Consider the following 19420-nt stretch of genomic DNA (forward strand, 5'->3'; position numbering starts at 1 on the left):
TTCTGAACAGCAGAATATTAGCTGCCTCACTTTCTTTAACCCTTAGACACACAAGTGATTGGACCCTACACAAAAAATGAGAATCAATGCGTTTTTATGTTATTTTTGGTTAAGAATAATCATTTGTATTATTGTTTGTATTATATTTTTGTCCACACAAGAATGATATCATGTTTGAAATATTCACTTTATAACAGATTTTGAACAATTTAATAATTGAAAAGAAGAATACTACACAGAACAGCAATAGAAGAATGTCAACATCCATTTTGTTGACATTTTCCACTCTTTTCCTCCAGCTGTTGCTGCTCTCCGTCCCTCCAAGTTTGTGCATCACCTCTTGTATGATATCATAAATGATAAAGAGCTTGGGGTAGTAATACAAAAATATTAATTTCTTCAAAAGTAATAAAGGCAACTTAGAAATTTAAATGAAATATGTCCGAAGCAGGGCTGCAAAGTGGTTTGGTGGTTAGCATATTCACCTTGTAGCTAGAAGATCCCCGGTTCACATCCCGGACTTCCTGGGATCTTTCTGCATGGAGTTTGCATGTTCTCCCTGTACATCTGTGGGTTTTCTCCGGGTTCTTCGGCTTCCTCCCACAGTCCAAAAATATGCTGAGGTTAATTGATTATTCTAAATTGTCTGTAGGTGTAAATGTGTGTGCGGGTGTGTATCTCTATATGTAGCCCTGTGACAGACTGGTGAGATGTCCAGGGTGTCCCCTGCCTTCACCTCAATTCAGCTGGGATAGACTCCAGCACCCCACGACCCTAGTGAGGATTAAGTGGTGTATAGATGATGGATAGATATCAGAAACATGTTATTTGAGGAATAGCTAGAATATGAAATGATAAAAACTTTTTGTTACCAAGATATTGCACGAAAGCAACCTCACCGGGTCATTTTTGACCCACTTATGCATCTAAGAGTTAATGTATCTGGTAGTAAGTATCTGGGTGATCTAGTGGTCATGGTTAGCCTAGCCGCGCTAGACAACCCACGGCAACGAATTTAATTCTCTGCCAGGGTGGGTCTAGTTACCCTCCATAAGGCTCGAGGTTGGATGCTCCTAAAACTGGCCGGACCAATCACCATGAAGTGTAGAATCAGAAGGCGGGCGTAACTAAGTGACGACAGAGGCGCGACGATTCTGACAGAAACAACCGGCGCACAATAAACAGTTATCTTTCGACTCGGCTTTGGCCACAGCCCTTAAAGATTTGAAGCTAAAATTCAACTTGAAAGATAAACAAAGGACGGCACTGAAGTGTTACATTGAGAAGAAAGACGTATTTGGACTTATGCCGACGGGATATGGCAAATCCTTAATATACCAGTTGGCTCCGCTGGTTGGGAAGCTAATGGGACTTAGCCACAATCTGCCGGTGCTCTAGGAACTACGTTGGCCTATTCGTTGCGCTGATTGGTTGTATACCTACCCAATTGCTGCAGAGTGATTTGATAGACAACCTTTTAGCCCGCCCCCCTCCCTGTCGAGCGGCCCTAGACCCTTATGCCTTCAGAACATGGGTCTAGCGCGGCTAGGCTAGGTCACGGTCAGATCTCAGCCCAAACGGAGCACTGCAGGGCCGGTTGGACACAACCTGAGAAACCTCCTGCTCAGTCACATCTTGAACAGATTGTTGTGTTCTCATCTGAAGAAAGAAAGAAAGAAATAAACCACCCAGGGTTGCACTAAAAAAGGGTTAGTGGGAAGTGTTTGGGGTAGTTTCTTTCAGCTTAGATTTCTTCTTTTTCTTTCCTTTACTTTGGTTTCCCCTGGTGACAGTAATTCCATTTTAATTCTGGTTTACACAAATACTGACACTAAGATACCCACAATGTGAGATTAAACTGATGGGTCAGTCAATAGAACTGCAGCCTGTTGGGTCAATTTAAGCCAAACCAGTGACAGAAATCAGATGCATGGAAATAACAAGCTAAAAGTGGCAGTTTAGGAGGCAGTTAAAGTTGATATCTCTCTATCAATTACACTACCGTTCAAAAGTTTGGGGTCATTTAGAAATGTCCTTTTTTTTTTTTTAAATAAAAGCTATTTTTTTCAATTAAGATCACATTAAATGAATCAGAAATCCAGTCTAGACATTGTTTATGTGATAAATGACTACTCTAGCTGGAAACGGCTGATTTTTAATGGAATATCTCCATAGGGGTACAGAGGAACATTTCCAGCAACCATCACTCCTGTATTCTAATGCTACATTGTGTTAGCTAATGGTGTTGGAAGGCTAATTGATGATTAGAAAACCCTTGCGCAATTATGTTACTACATGAATAAAAGTGTGAGCTTTCATGGAAAACATGAATTTGTCTGGGTGACCCCAAACTTTTGAACAGTAGTGTACGACCAGCTGACATAGTCACCACCAACTACAGAGATTTAGGACACTGTCTATGACCCTAAAACACAGATCTCTCCTTCTTTTGGCAGCAGAAGAATTTTAACCAGACTCAGCTTTCTGATTTCTATTTTTATTTATTTGTTTTGACAATGTTTCACGGTAAGACACTGTGTTGACTGATCAGAAACACGCCCTTCCCCATTCCTGCTACTACCTAAATGCTGTATTTTTATTATTTACCTTACAGTTATTACAATGAAATATGAATAGTAGAGTTGAAAACCTCCTGTATCACAAACAGCTGTGAGTCTGTTAAGCCTTTAAACACATGAATATGTTACTTCAACTGAAGCTCAGTTGCTTTTTGTGTTTTTCCAGTAGCTTAAGCAACACAAACCCACAACTCGGACATCTGCATCTTTTTAGCGTAGTGCTGTTGCTGGTCTAAATGCAGGATTACTGCTTTACTTTCTATTGTTTTGTTCAGTGCAGTTGAAATTCATTACAAATGTACAATGCTAAAATGAAACAAACAGGATTTTCACCATGTCAAAGGATCCTCTCGTATCGAGGATTTTAATTACTGAAATTTAGGTCATTGCTGGAAAATATTTATCTTTGAAATGTCTTTGAATTGAAATTAACATTGATTTCCCTTGTGAACTGCAGTGCCCGCTCATTTGACTGTCACACGGCGAGTGTTAATCCAGTTTAGGAAACACTGAAATGCTGCAAGCTGAGCTTGGCTTCAGACACCATTCAACATGCCACTATGTGTCATTATATAAGGAGATGGATGAAGACATTTGGTACGCAGCGGTTAAAACTTTCCAGAAATAATAAAACAAACTCAGTGCAGGCTTCAGTGAAGTAGACCAATTCGTCATTTAAAGAGAAACTTACAGAGACAAAGTTTGATTTGTTTTCAGTCTCTACAGACAGCTCTTAGGCTGGACCTCAACAAAACAAATACACTTTTCCACCACAGTTTTTGTCAAAGAAACCTGATCGGCTGTAGGTTTGGGATTGGACTGTGCAGCAGTGCTGTTTAGTAAACAGGTGATGGAGCAGAGAAGGGCTGTTTATTCAGAGCCGTTGAGACTGTACTTTCCTCTGTCTGTGTGGCTTTGTGGGAAGGAGGATTTTATGCTTATGCTCTGTGTGACTGTATCTGGATACTTGGCTGGTCCCTGCATCTTGCACAGATGTTCAATCGATGAGCAGATTAAAATTGCCCATCTGCATCAACTGGCCACATGGCTGCTCAGATCTGTCCCACAGTGAAGTGTGTGTGTGTGTTTTCAATTAGTTTCTCAAGGTTTTTTTTTTTTTTTAAATCAGATACGAGTGAAGCTGTTGACAGCAAGTGCTTTGTGGTGATGTTTGACAGATTTCCTATTTAGTATCTTTGCAGGTTTGAATATCATGAAAATTCAATTGAGTGTGTGTTTAGAAGTTTAGAATACATTTTGGTTTCTAAATTGATTTTTTTAGAACTACATTTGTTTATTTTTTTGTTATATGCTCATTTCAGAGAACAATGAGACATTAACGTGCATAATTTCCTGTTTTAAAAAAAATTGAAAAATTGGGGTTTTCTCAAATGTTTGACTGGAATGTAAAGGAAACTACAGTAGTTGAAAAGGTGCTAAATTCTCTAACGCCTGGTTCTGCACTCACACAGACTCACACATTGCCAGCCTTTCCCTTCAACAATTCAAAATGAGTTCTACTTACTGTACAGCTTTATATGGTCCCTCTATCTCATCATATTACTAAGCTGCCCCCCCTCCTGCTCTCCTTCCATGTAGGATGTAACAGTAGAGAGCAGCGCTGAGCGGATCAACTGCCTCACTGCCCTCTGAGACTGTGTGTGTGTGTGTGTGTGTGTGTGTGTGTGTGTGTGTGTGTGTGTGTGTGTGTGAGTGAGACGCGTTCTGCTTTAATGAGCTATTGTTTGGCAGAGTCGCCACTCGAGGGGAGTCTGTCGCTTAGCTGACCCCTGACCCCGCCATGCTGCACAAAACTCAATTAACCACGCCTCATCAGGGCCGTATCTGTGCTCGTCTCTTCCCTCGTGTCTTTTTCCCTCTCCTAATACAAGAAGACAAATCTTATCCGCATTTTTTTGCATTTAGCGGCTGCACTAGATTCATATTTCGTGTCTCTGAGCATCCATACGTGTTCTCGTAGTGTGCGAAACTGTGGTCATTGCTCGCTGTATGTTGCTCTTCCTCCTGACGCTTGTGCAGTTTAACTGTCAGGGTGATTTCACACACATCCAGGCAGTGATTCTGGACCCCCCGCCACGACCCGTCTCCATCCATCCTTCCCTCCCTCTCACGCAGCCAATCCCCTGCCTCTGCTGCTTCCCCCTCGGCTCTCAGAGTGACCTCCTCCTTCATCTTCAGCCTTTAAGGCCTACAGAAATCTTTTCTTTTTTTTTCCCACTGGCATGGAATTTTCTCACCTTCAAACTGTTTCACCGCTCTAATAGTGTAGTGAAGCAACCTGCCTTTATGTGCACAGAATAAGGCAGTTGTTTAATTCACATTGTGGCTATGCATTCTTAGACAACTGCAAGACCCGAAGCAACGCTGAAGTTTAACTATAACCAACGCTCTTGTTTAAATTAGATACACTGGCTTTAATGGCATGCACCCTCTGGAAATCCACCAGTAGCTGTGTACATGGACCGAAAAGTCTACTCATAATCAGAATAATATTCCAGTCTGAATAGAAATGGCTTAGGTAACTACCTCAATGTGAACAGACTGACCTGTAGGAGGCTGTGAACCTCATCATAGTCCGTTCAATAAGTAGCTACTAACCATGTAAACGCTTGTTTGTACGTTTCTTACTTCCACCCACTGGCTCCTGGTTTTGACAGAGGAAGAGTTTACCGTCCTTGATGAGCTGTAAAGATCCTCCTCTTTCATGGCCCCCCTGATTAAAATTATGTGTCACTGAGATTGCTGTCTGATTAGAAAGGACAGAAAAAATGCAAATATTTTTCCCATTTTGGCCATTTTCCTCTGTTGAATGAATCCCGTTTTCTTAGTAAAGTTTAAAAAACTCCTGCTATCACTTTTCCCAGCAGATTAGATTTTATAGTTTTACAGTGGGAAGAACCATTTAATGCATGTCAAATAAAAGTTATGTTCGGGCATGTAAACAAACATTTTATCAGATCAGTTTATTTATGTGAACAGTTAAGTTTGAGTCTTTAATCGGTTTGATTTCAATCAGGTTGAGTAAATAGTTGAATGATGTTCATTTTGTTGTTTATTAGGTTGAGTAAATATTGTTCAGCACTTACAGACAGGAGGCACAAGAGGAACTTCATCCATCCATCCTCTATACACCGCTTTATCCTCACTAGGGTCGCGGGGGGTGCTGGAGCCTATCCCAGCTGACTCGGGTGAAGGCAGGGGACACCCTGGACAGGTCGCCAGTCTGTCTCAGGGCTACACATATAGACAAGCAATCACATTCACACCTACCAAGAGGAACTTATGTTTGTGCATCTCTGAATTTGTGAAGTTTCTCTACATTACCCTCTGATCCTGCTGCATCTTCAGGGTGGTGGCGTTACTAGGTTCAAATACTGTCTCATACCTGATATACTTGCTTTGACACGTTTCTGCTTGCTTGTGTTGTGTTTATTCTGCATTCAGTCAGAGCAGTGATTGCACACATTCTGATAACACTGGTCTACAAACAAAATATTTCCAGAATAACAGTAGTTAAACTTATTGTCAGTTACTACAAAAGTAAGTCAAAAGTGATGGTTGGCTCAAGTTATCAAGATACAGTAGTAAGTCAAATATTGAAATTCTATACAAAGTAATGACAGAGCGATTGTTAATTGAAAGGATATGTCTGAGCTACATGTTCTGACTCAAAGCATTTCTGCAATGTAGAACATATTCATCTGTGCTAATGTTTTGCTAGAACTCGCCCTCTTTGACATATTATACACTTTGTTACTTTCATAAACTATAACGAGCATTGATCTAAATCATATGTAGCAGCTTTTATCAGTGTGTGATACTTTTATCAAATTGCCTAATATTTTTTATCTGAGGAACCAGAGATGCCTCGAAACTGTGAACAACGCAGATAAGTTTTGTTATATCTGAGGTGAGGTAACCTTTGCATCACAAAAGCGCAGTAGAATTGCTGTTGTGAAAAAGGCATATCATCTTTATTGTGGATGCAAAATATTTTAGGGAAACAACAAGACTGCAAATTATAAGCAGCTGGTGGCAAACTTCCTGAAGTCCTACAGGTGCTTGGCTGCAGTATGTCACTGAAAAGACACTTCTTGCATTCCCATCTGGATTTTTTTCCACTGAACTTTGGGGCTGTAAATGATGAGCATGGGGAGCGATTTCACCAGGACATTGCAGCTGTGGAGTAAAAGTTTATTTCTTGACCTCACAACTGCCTGTGTAGGCTACCGCATTATCCAATAAAAATAGAGTTTGGGTGTCGGACCCTCCTATCCCACAAAGGACAGATTGGCTCCAGCCACCTACAACTCTAAACAGTAGTGGTAGAAAATGGATGGATTAAAATGCATGAGCATGTTTTAGATTTTTAACGCTGTGATTTCTGTAACGCTTTACTTTAAAATGTCAGTAGAATTATTCATTACTTACCGTGATAAGAAATGTCAGCTAAGATCCACATCTGGCTGGCGAGACACAGGTTGCCAACCCCTGCAGAGTCGGCGGCAGAACAGATCGAATTGAGGGGCATATGAGAAGCAGCGGGGGGGCACAAACTACTGACCAAGAACTCATTATATGATGTTTAATATGCTTAATTGGTTATATATGCTTAATATTAGTTTGACATCACAGTAAACCAGTTTCAATTACACAGCATTCTGCAAAGTCTCTAACACACACACACACACACACACACACACACACACACACACACACACACACACACACACACACACACACACACACACTGCACTGTACTGTGTACGCAAACGGCAAAAACAACAACACATCCCTCTCTCCCTCTCTCATACCCAAACAAACCCAAACATTCCACATTTGCGTAATAATGAAAGCTAAGGCTGGCACTATTAAGTGCAAGTCTCACCTTTAGACGAGCTGCAAGCGGCGACTGCTGCTGAACCTCCTAAGAACCGCGTCCTTCCACTCACTGGTACATTTTCTTGTTAAGTCCTTTTCAAACGCCAGCTGAACCAACTGGGCCTTTCTTCTGTGGAGCATTACGCGTCTGTGGTCCGAAAATACGTTTCTCAGGGTGGAGAATGAGTTCTCACACATGGCCGTGGAGGCTCCAAATGTTAATGCATGTTTAAAAGCAGTCAATACACTTGGCATTGCGGTGAGATGCGTGTGGTACTTGGAGATGATATGCTATACAGTCCAGTCCCCCTCAATTGGATGCGTTTGTTTTTGTAAGCTGAAAAACTGTTTAGCCACCTTATACTCCGTGTCAACAATAGGCGATTGTGACAAATCCATAATGTGCTTCACAGCCTTCACGTCCAGAAATGTGTCACTTTCTGGGTTTAGCGCAACAAGCGCACGGGCCAACTCCGAGTTGCGCTCGCTGAATCTGTGGTCCATTTCTCCAAGTACTGAATCAATAGTGCTGTAGTACAGTCTCTTTAGTTCTGTTTTGTCATTGACATCCCTGTGTCCTGTGGTTCTCACAAAGAAATACTCGTCCATATTGGCGGCAGCTTTGCGTCTCCATTTGGGCGTCCTGGGTCTTAGTGAAGCGCTCGCAGTCACGGCCGCATCCCACACGCTATTAAACTCCTCGTCACAGCGGAGTTTCCGAACACAAGCTGTTGCACTAGCCACAATACTTAAACCTGTCATCAAGTCTGCGTCCTCTCTCTGAAGAAGCTTGTTTGGTGGATCCAGCAGGGCAAGAACTGTGTGCACCAGGTTAGCAATGAACAAGAAGCTGGCCTCGGTCATTTCGCGCAGCATGCCCACAGCCTCAATCCATACATCTGCACCAAAGGTTGAAACAGTATCAATCTCAGTCAATAGGGATGTCAGGTCGTTGAAGGATTTTAGGATGGCTGACACAGTGGCGAGATGTCCCGTAGATCTCTGTTCCAGCAGACGTTTAAGGTGCACACCCTTGTAGTGCACAGCAACTATCGACTTTTTGCAGAATTTGTAAAGGGCATTACACACATGAAAAAAATCCACTACAGCTGTCTCTGCCGACATTGCGTGTACTACCACCAAGTGTAACTGGTGGTTCAGACAGTGTACATAAGGTATGTCACGACCGAGCTTCTGTTGTAGTATCTTCTGGAGGCCACCATGTTTCCCAGACATCAGCGCAGCTCCATCAAATACCTGGCTAAGAATTTTTGATGTGTCCAGTCCAACTCCATTTAGCTCTGCCAAAACGGTGTCTGTTAATGTCTGTGTGTCACCCTTCTCAGCGGTTGCTACGGTTAGCAGACGCTCTGTGACTTCATATGACTCATTTACAAATCTGATGACAATGGAAATATTCTCACGTCCTGTGGGGTCGAAGGTTCCATCTACTTTCAAAGTGTAATGTGAGTCCCCCACCTCCTCCACTATAGCCTCAGTCACCACACTGCTCAGGGTGCTTATGAGTTCATTTTGTATGTCGTGGCAAGTGTATGTGGCGTTGCGTGGAATTGTCTTCACAACAGCTGCCAAATCCGGGTCCTTTTTAATTGCATAGTCCAGTAAGGAGAGAAAAAGGCCACTACCTCCCTCCGACATGTTGTCAAGAGCATCTATCTTCCCTCGTAAAGGCAGCTGGTTTTCTGTCAGAAATCCCACATCATCAATGAGAGAGGAGACATAATACCTGTTCTTTCATAGTTGGTCCGCGTTGACAAGTGTTGAAATCTCCTTTTCAGCGTCAATGCGCCTCTCCCGCTCCTTCCACAGAGTGTAGCAAGAGAGATGCTCCTTTGAAGATTCGTGTTTATGAAATCCCTGATCTCTCTCTGTTACATTTTTCCAATTTCGAAAACCCACACTCACGAATGCATCCAGTTCCTGAGGCATGCGGTGGCCACTAAACTGCCGGCAACAAAAACAAAATGCTGCATTGGCTTTGACACTGTATTCAAGCCAGCCTCGGTTGTGATACCAAGCAGCAACAAATGAACGCTTCCTGCCGCTGAAAATACTGGCAGGGTACTGCTGTAAAACAATTTGGTTGGGCTGGTCGGTCCCAAGGTCATCTATGGGTGCTCTTCCACAGGTAGCTCTTAGGCTAGCAGGTGCATCGTTGCTGTTAGCACAAGGAGGCTCTGATTCTTGCTCTTGAGAGGTAGTGGCACTGGGACCGGGTACATTTGCGCCCTCTTCCATACATGGAGCTGGAGGTGGCCGAGAAGACGCAGCACCGTGTAACCACTTTCTCATATCCATTCCTTTCATTTTGTCTGTTCTTTGTTTTATGTTTGATATTAGCTCACTGCCTTGCTCTCACTGAAAAAATAACCCACGCTTTCTCTTGATGAAATACCAACAAATCAAACCAGTAGGTCACAGGTCAAGCACCGGACCAATCAGATCTGACGCAAAAGATGCAAATATAACGAACAAATGTGCGTTTTTTATTATTTTATTTTTTATTTTTTAATGCAGTTTACGAAGGATGATTTCACGTTCAATAATATAAATATAAGTAATCAGTTGAAAACAAAGTTTGGCACAAAGGCTTGGCCTGCTTGTGGGTGAGTGGAGGGGGGCACCATAGACATCTATACGTAGACGCCTCATTGACTGCAGCCGCCCACTCGAGCGATGTGCCTGCAGCGCCGCCATCTTGGATCGGGGCCACTCGCTCCTACAATGCATTACTTCCATAGAGGAATGATGTGCTTATACAATTAAAGTTGTCATAAATCGCTCAATTCTCAAGCAATTTTGATGGGGTTTGCTTGTAACAAACGCTAGATAGATAGATAGATAGATAGATAGATAGATAGATAGATAGATAGAAAGAAAGAAAGAAAGAAAGAAAGAAAGAAAGAAAGAAAGAAAGAAAGAAAGAAAGAAAGAAAGAAAGAAAGAAAGAAATAGGAAAAAAAACAGAAAACGTTTAGATGTGCTCAGGTTTTTATTGACTTCACATTTACAGCTTTACACTGCATTGGAGTACAATTATTGTTTTTGTATTATTGTACTACTACTGTATTACTGTTGTTGCTATTCATATACGTATCATTATATTCCTATAATATTACATGATTATTGTTTATTATTTTTATATTACAGTTACTGGTATTATTATTATGATTATTATTATTACTATTACTTCTATTATTATTATTATTACTACTACTATTATATTACTGTTATATCAGTTATTATTATTATTATTACTATTATTACTGCTATTATTACTATTATTTTTATCATTATTATTATTATTACTACTACTATTACTATTATATCACGTGTATAAATCACGTTCTTTGGGAAAGCTTAAACATGTGAGAAAAGTAGCCAGAGATAAAGAATTGTCTACAACAAAATAATTCCATCATAAATCAGGGCTATTATTAGATCTATCAGATTCTGTATTCTAACCCACCAATTACTGCAGTAAGTCTGTTTTTATTCTTTGTAACAGGCTGTTGCTAGGAACGCGAGATTCATAACATCGAATTTTAAACAAAAATTTGTCTCAGATTATTTATTTCACCGGTAAGCAGCTGTGTAATACACAGGATGATGTAGAGAGCTGGTTAGATCATGGGTAGAAGCCAGACACGGAGTGGATGGGGTTCTATCCGTCTTGTCAGCGTTTATTTCACTCTAGCTATGACAACCTGCTAACAATATATTATTCCTTACATACATCTTACATGTGAAAAGTAATCCCAAGTAATCTCCTTACAGCGCTCATTAGAGCATCCATAGGCTGAACAGAAGTCCGGCATCTTTAAATAACTATGCTGGAGTCAGAGGGAGATAGTGTGTAGCTTAAGTGTTGAGTGGCAAAAACAGCATTGTAAAAAAAATCCGAGCACCTTGTATAGTAGCTACACGTGTGACGTTTCTAAAAAATCAAACAGTTTGGCAATCGGTTCAAAATTCAGCCAATAATTCCACTTTGAGATTCAGCAGTACCTCTTGCCTCCGTAGATGTCTATGCACCGCTACCTCCGCTGGCACGGTTTCAAGATGGCGGCGCTGTAAGCACGTCTCTCGACAGCCTATGAGGCGTCTACGTATATATGTCTATGGGGGGCACAATAACTCATTTGGGGGGCATGGCCCGCGAATGACCCCCCATGATGCTGACCCCGGACCCCTGTTTTAGGGGATGTTTCAGTTTGCATTTTCCTAAGACTTCTTTTGTTTAATCCTTGCCAGGGTGGCACTTGGAAGCTTTAGATAGAAGTGTTCTTTCAAACACAAGATTTATGTACATCTATCCATCCATCCATCCATTCTCTATACACCGCTTTATCCTCACTAGGGTCGTGGGGGTGCTGGAGCCTATGTACATCTAGTATATACATAATAAAACTTTGTAATTAAATATCTTGGAAACATTAGTCAATAATCAGTTTTATCATTTGTGTAAGACTCAGCTAATTTCATCTCTGAAGCAGACAATTTCCAAAATAATTTGTCTACCAGTGCAATTTAACACTACTTGGACATTATGCATGTTTTTATTTTTCTACTTCACCAGGCGTTTTCTTTGCTTTTCTTCTGTAAAACCGGTTCACACACCCATAGTGTCCACTCTCTCCTTCTGTCTTTTATAGGACAGGACAAGGTCAGACTGTGCTCCACCCTTTACAGTAGCACAGCAACATGACACCACACACACAAACACACACACACATACAGGTACATGCACACATCTCGTTTTACTTCTCCTTCCACAAAGCCTCGTGGGAAGAGTGACATCATCCCTCTCTTTCTTCACAGCTGTCACTCAAAGTAGACAATGAGGTCAGAGGGTTAAACCCCTCCCTCTTAAAGCAGCCTCTACAACTGTGCTGAATAGAGAGCCTGGCTAAGTACAGTATCAGGTAACACACACTGGCAACAGTTTATACCTAAAGTGTGTGTACAAAATAGTCATTTCTCTGAATCGTCTAGCTCGGTTGGCTTGGCATGAATGCAGCAGCAGAGTAAACTGAAAAAGGGCAGCTGAAGAGTATGCCAGCGTGAGTGGAGGAGGAACATGACACTCTTGTCAAACAGTAGCTGCCTCATTTCAGAAGGAATCTCACAGTGTGCGTCTGAACAAGCATCTTGAAGAAACAATTTGATGCTCTAGCTGATGTAAGCTGATTTACAGTTTAAAAAAAAGCTTGTCCTTGAAGTGAACTCTTTAGAAAACTTTCTTCACTGTGTATCGGATGGAAATAGTTTCAAAGAGTATAAATAATTCGCTCTACAGCACAGAGATACAGTCATACATTAGGGTTTGTTTGTGTCAAAGGACAAGCAAGGTTTTGTTTCTGGACATTATTCGTGGAGGCTGATGTTCATCATTGAAACTACAAATTTCTATTGATGATCCCTGTGTCAAGCCTGGAGCACGTGCCCGTCTCTTTTTCAGAGCATGGCTGTGAAAATCGTGCGCTGTATCTAGCATAATTTAAGAAGGACAACCACTGCAGCTCTGATTAGTGGTGCTGCGACTCGTTCTGTTCCTCCTGATTACTGCTGCATCTGTTTCCACTGACCTTTAGTTTGACACTCATCTTCCTGTATCCTTTTCTATTTTTGTGAAGTCTCGCTGTCAGATTTTTTTTAGATGCCATGTGGAGCCACGATGCAGACAAACAGTTCATTGATAACCATGTTCATTCAGTGTTAGGCTAATTGGAAGTCACAGGTTACATTCAGACTTCAATTGAAGTGCATGTTGGACAATTGAGCAGCTATGAAACCACCTCCACTGACAAATGTTCACATGTCAACACTGACCGCTGGTGCATGAGGGCTCTGTGCTTTCCTGGGCCTCTCTGGATCTTTTGGTTTGAGAGGTTCCTTCTAACTTCGACTGAATTTCAGTTGAAGACCACAGTGCCAGGAAGCACCGGGTCTCCTCCTCAGTCCCCTGCTGCTTGGATTTGGTGTCCATATTCACCAGTTTTCAAAATCCTAAACACTACTACTACTACTCACTTGGCCGTTTAACAGTGGCGTTTCTGTGTTTCCGCCGTTGATCGTTGGGAACGATAACCCCGCCCCTGATGTACTTGGTTCTTAACTCTGGCCCAGCAAAGAGGTGGTGCTTGCTAAGCACCTGTTTTTAGGACCTGGATCCAGTGTTTAGGTGGTGGAAACACAAAGAACTGGTGCTAAGTCAGCCTCTGGCTCCAAACTAGCACTGGAACCAGCATGGTGGAAAAGGGGTATATGAGTGACATGGCAGGGTACAGGGCTGAAAGATTTGGGGAAAATAACCCATTTTGATTTTTCTGACTGATTTAATTTGCAACATAAATGCTTTAAAGTCCTGTTGCAATTAAACCGTGATGGAGCACATGAAAGACTATTGAAAGTATGATTGCCATATATAATAGATGGTAAGAATGTGTAAAATCAGTCACACAACAGTTTAAACCTTTGATCACATCAGCTGTATGACTTATAGTCTAAATTGCAGCTGTTGTACTTTTGCTGATTGCATTGTTGCGAGTTAAAATGGATTCATTGTTAAGCTCTAGTAGGTCATTTGGCGATTCTAAATTGGCTGTATGTGAGAATGTGAGCCTGCTTAGCTGTCTCTTTGTATTAACTCTGCAATGGACTGGTGACCTGTTTGTCCCACATCTCGTCCAGTCAGCTCGAACAGACTCCAGTCCATTGGATAGACTAGGAGCTTATGACCAACAATTACCTTTATGAAACCGGCATTGCAAGCATTCATGTTAGCTTTAGGCAACGATGAGGCTGAGAAATGAGCTAGTTTCAACATCTTCCTTAAATTCTGTCTTTCCTAAATGTAACAATTTCTGTTGCTTTTTTGCACAACCTAGTGAAATACTGCGAATGCCTATCTGGAGAAACTGTCTGAAAATGTGCATAAACAAGCATGGAGAGTGCAGAACAACCTCTAAACAATTCTGTCTCACCTCTCCGGGTGTTCAGTCTACCTTTGACTGTAGCCATTTGTAACTGTTGGGAATATTTTAGGCTTTAATCCTAGTTGGACACCTTGTCACATGGAATATTTCTTCATAAGCAAAACTGATCTTTACCACCTCTTTGTCCCTCTATTCTGTTTGTATCTGTTGTAACTTTACAAAAACGGTGAAAAGGCACCTAGAATATCTGATAAAAACGGGAAACTGCGTTGGGGAGAAAGCTCAGGTTTGCTTGATGTGCAGAAATGAAATATGCTAGAATTCTACACAGAATGATTACTTCAATGTACAACACCAAAGCTTGGTAGTCATTGAACACATTACTTCAAAAGTGAATGAATAATAGCTTGAATAATTACACTAATCTAAATTTTGCACAAAGGTGTACCACACTCTTGCAATTTCATATATATATATATATATATATATATAATACAAGCTATGATGGTTACAACAGATGTTTTTGTAGTTACATGCTTGCTGGGAGGAACTTTCAGTAATTTCTGCTCTTAAAATGTGATTTTAATCAGTTCTGTTTATAATGTTGACATGAAGATTCAAGGTTGACTCCTTTCTGCCCATGCTCCAACTCATGTTCTCTAATCTGTTGTTTGTTTTTTTAGAGACCTGAATGGGAACAACCTGACAGTCATCACCAAGACAGACTTCTCTGGCCTCAAACACCTCAGAGTCCTGTGAGTCACAGCCACACTGACAAATACAGTTGCATGCAGACTGAAAGTGAGGTATTTGTCATATCTAGAACAGCATTCACATCAGTTCTACATAAAGAGGTGAATAAATTCTATTTTAAATGTTGTAATTTAGGACGTGTCCAAACATATACTGAACATTTCTAGGAGATAACGAGCCCTACCCTTCTTTAATTGCTGCCAGGCTCACTGTTGACAGGGAGGCAGCCTGTATTTATTAAGGGATTCTTTCCCACATTTCTTTGCTAGTTTTAGGTCTGGTGGGAATGTGGGTGTCATAACTGTGGGGTCATGGAAGGCCAGAGGGCACAGAATGATGCTTTCGCTCAATGGCGACACCTGAGCCACCCAGAGGTGCTTGTTTGGTGTCAGTGTCGGTCACATTTACAACATGGAGGGGGTTATCTGTGACCTTTTGACCTGGAAACACTGTGCCCTGTGGGAGTAGTTTCCTGTGTTAACCTGAGGATTGGGACTGTGTCAGTGATGGACGTGGAGTGTTAAAAGGATGACATGCTGGGAACTAATGACATCTCCGGAGGCCTCAAAACAGATTAGCAGCCCGCTGGGAGCCTGCAGCTCGTTGCTGTCAGGAGGGCATTGAGTGTTACACCAGTGGTATATGAGGCAGAGCTCTGTGGAGAGTATTTCTCAAACAATGGACGCCAGCAGGATTTGTGTCTTTAGAATTATTCAAATTGTTGTTGATTATTATAGAAGAGTGAAAGATGTTATGATTTGTGCCGTAATGCAGAGCATTTCTCATAATGTCAACGTTAACTAATGAAGTGATGTTGCTGATGTTTTATGTTATTTAGCAAATGCTAAAATAATGTTAGGCTGTGCAGTGTCTCGGTGGTTAGCACTTTCACTTTGCAGCTAGAAGATCCCCGGTTCGGGTCCCCGTCTTCCTGCATGGAGTTTGCATGTTCTCCCTGTGCATACATGAGTTTTCTTTGGCTTCCTCCCGCAGCACGAAAGCATACTGAGGTTAATTGGTAACTCTAAATTGTCCGTAGGTGTGAATGCGATTGTTTGTTTCTCTACACTACTGTTTTAAAGTTGGGAGTCACTTAGAAATGTCTTCATTTTTAAAGAAGAGCATTTTTTTCAATGACGATAACATTAAATGAATTAATAATACAGTTTAGACATTGTTAATGTGGTAAATGACTATTGTAGCTGGAAACAGCTGATTTTTAATGGAATATCTCCATAGGGTTACAGAGGAACATTTCCAGCAACCATCACTCCTGTGTTCTAATGCTACATTGTGTTAGCTAATGGTGTTGAAAGGCTAACTGATGATTAGAAAACCCTTGTACAGTTATGTTAGCACATGAATAAAAGTGTGAGTTTTCATGTAAAATATGAAATTGCCTGGGTGACAATAAACTTTTGAACAGTAGTGTATGTAGCCCTGTGATAGACTGGTGACCTGTCCCGGTGTCTCCTGCCTTCACCCTAAGTCAGCTGGGATAGACTACAGCCCCCTGCGACCCTAATGAAGATTAAGCGGCATGTAGATAATGGATGGATAAACTAATGTTACCTGTGTGCCATAATTAGTGGATTTTACCTGATTAAATAATGTTTACTGGTGTTACGACCCTTCCCTTTCTGCTCATGCAGGTGATCAGCTCCTGCAGGAGCTGGCAGAAAGGGAGGGTCGTTAGACTAATATGTGGCACCTGGTAGAGCTTTAGGAGGCTACAAAAGCTCACCTGGTCTCACTTCTTCTCTGTCTCTCCTTTTGCACTCAACACCAACACACACATCTTCACTCACTCATGCACTCCACTCATTACTGATGTAACCATTTGTCACACCTCATCCCTTTTGTCTTTAATTACTTAAGATATATTAAAATATTGTGTTTGTATTTGAAAACCTGACTGGTCTCCCTTCCTTTGTCACATTCACTGAGCCGGTTTGTGACAAAACACATTCAATTTTTTTAGTAGGGATAGAGTTTGTACATACTAGAATGTTGCTTTTGAAGTAAACATTCAAGTAGAGTTATTTTTTTCCTTTGCTTTTTTTTCTTGCAGTCACCTGATGGAAAACCAGATCAGTAACGTTGAAAGAGGAGCTTTTGATGATCTGAAGGAGCTTGAAAGACTGTGAGGACACATACATTTGCATAGAAGGAAAAGAAACATTTCAACTAAGTTGATGTGCTGTGTGTGCATAATTTTTAGGTTTTGCTTCTTCTTTTTTTTTTACCCCTACAGCCGTCTCAACAAAAACCGTCTCGGCCAACTTCCAGAGCTGCTCTTCCAGAAGAATGAAGCCCTGTCTCGACTGTAAGTTCAGCCTCCAAAGCTTTACATATTCTCTGTCCTTTACCCTGCATCCTCTGTTTTACATAGAATATCCAGACCATGTTCTCCTCCCAATGCCTTTGTCCCACATCCACTAAACCTCAGGGGTTCACACATTATTTTGATTAGAATTACATCTGGTTATCATGACTCATCAGATTTGATCAATTCTCTCACAGACTGGGTCAGGTGGTGTTGACAGCTGAGATGTAAAATCATTCAGTATATAATGTTTAGAGATTCTGATTATTTGCCCTCGAATTAAGTTGCTGCATTTTGTTGTCATATAAAACTTCTGCAGTAAGTTCACAACCTAGACAAGGAAAGTAAACACTTTTAAAACTGACAAGAAAATGCCAAAATATGTGATGTGCCTTGGCTGAGCAACAAGACTGTAATAATGAATGTTTAGCGCAGTGGTGGATTTCTAGTGGGATCACAATCATGTGATCGCAGGCAGCCGACGTAGTGTTCATTTCTTGTCATAGTTACAGTGACTGCTATCGCGCAATGATACAGAGATATTTAACAAATCTATGGATCCAGACTATGAGCCGTATCACTGCCAAAATCTACTCACTTGGTCCTTGTGTCATTACTGACCTTCTCTGTAAATTTCATCCCAATCCATTAGTCCATTTTTGAGTGATGTTGCTGACAGACAGCCAGACAGACAAACCAACGTCTATCGTCACATAACTCCGCCACATTCCTTGACGGAGTAACAAACTGAAAATTAACTTCACGAGTCAGAACAGCAACAAAAAGTGCATCCCAGCTCTGTCTTTTTATGTCTCGCTTGATACATTTCTGTTACAGTTTGTGTTTTTTTGCCATTCTTTATTTGGTTGTGTTTTATTCCTTAATATTGCGACTGTGCTGACAAATTGGTGAAGATGTTTTCTTGATTTGCTTTTGTTTTCTCAAGTCGCCATGCGCTGAGTTCTCAGTGCCATTGTAGCTGATAGATCTTCTGTGTGTATGTACTATGGGATTTAATTGGTGTACCAGCATGTAAAAAATACAAATTCTTGTTTTTTAGCTTCCTACACCCCAGACTACTCTCTGACTGGGCACTTACCAAAGTACAGTAAACCCTGTATGTACAGCATTGCACATCTACGAAGCTGCTAAGAGCGGAAATAAAATTAACCGGTTTTGTCAGGTGAAATTTCATTTACCCAAACATTATATTATTTTGTGAAAGAAACACAGACTCATTGCCTTTACTGTACAAAGCATGCTTATTATTGTGAGGGGTCAGCCGCCAAAAACCACTGATAAGCCAGAAAAAACTGTTCATTTGTCATTTGCGCTGCATAGTAGATAGTTCTGAATCACTGGAATTTTATTTTGGGTTGGAGTAATAAACCATCACATGTACAGATTTGTAACAGAAACATTTTCCACTGCTTCAGGCTGTGTACTCGCTGGTTTTCTGATCAGAAATTGACCTATTTTTCTCACCCAGAAAAAACTGCAAATAGTCTCCCTTTGGACAGCAGAAATCACTTGCACAGTCTCCCAGGAGCAGCAGGATGAGTGGAGCTTTAATTTGACTTATACACACAAAGAGCTTTTTTCGCGTGTGTGTATTTAATAAGCCTGGACACAGTTGGTTACTATGCGGCTAAATGTGTCACACACACACACACACACACACACACTCAGAAGTCTTTGTTACCAATGTGTGTTTGTAGTGTGGGATGGGGAAGGTATCTGCTACTGCCTGGAGACGCCTGGAAACACACACACAAACACTGCTGGAGAGAGAAAACCAAACATAACAGAGCTCTCTAATTAACTTCTTTCAATGATTGATCCATTTGTGGTAGCGATGGGTTTCTGTACCTGTGTGTGTGCACGTGTGATGGATTTAGAGG

General features: G+C 41.2%; 1 protein-coding gene across 1 annotated transcript in view; it reads left to right on the top strand.

The window, feature by feature from the left end:
• LOC110966075 (slit homolog 1 protein-like) overlaps positions 1 to 19420 on the top strand; it is a 113350-nt gene that overhangs the window by 13223 nt on the left and 80707 nt on the right. The window contains exons 3-5 of the mRNA XM_022215319.2: positions 15124 to 15195; positions 17265 to 17336; positions 17448 to 17519. Of these exons, the coding sequence (XP_022071011.2) occupies positions 15124 to 15195; positions 17265 to 17336; positions 17448 to 17519 (216 nt within the window). The remainder of the gene's footprint in view (positions 1 to 15123; positions 15196 to 17264; positions 17337 to 17447; positions 17520 to 19420) is intronic.

This window comes from Acanthochromis polyacanthus, chromosome 3, assembly GCF_021347895.1.
Source record: "Acanthochromis polyacanthus isolate Apoly-LR-REF ecotype Palm Island chromosome 3, KAUST_Apoly_ChrSc, whole genome shotgun sequence".
In the NCBI taxonomy this organism is placed as follows: Eukaryota; Metazoa; Chordata; class Actinopteri; family Pomacentridae; genus Acanthochromis; species Acanthochromis polyacanthus.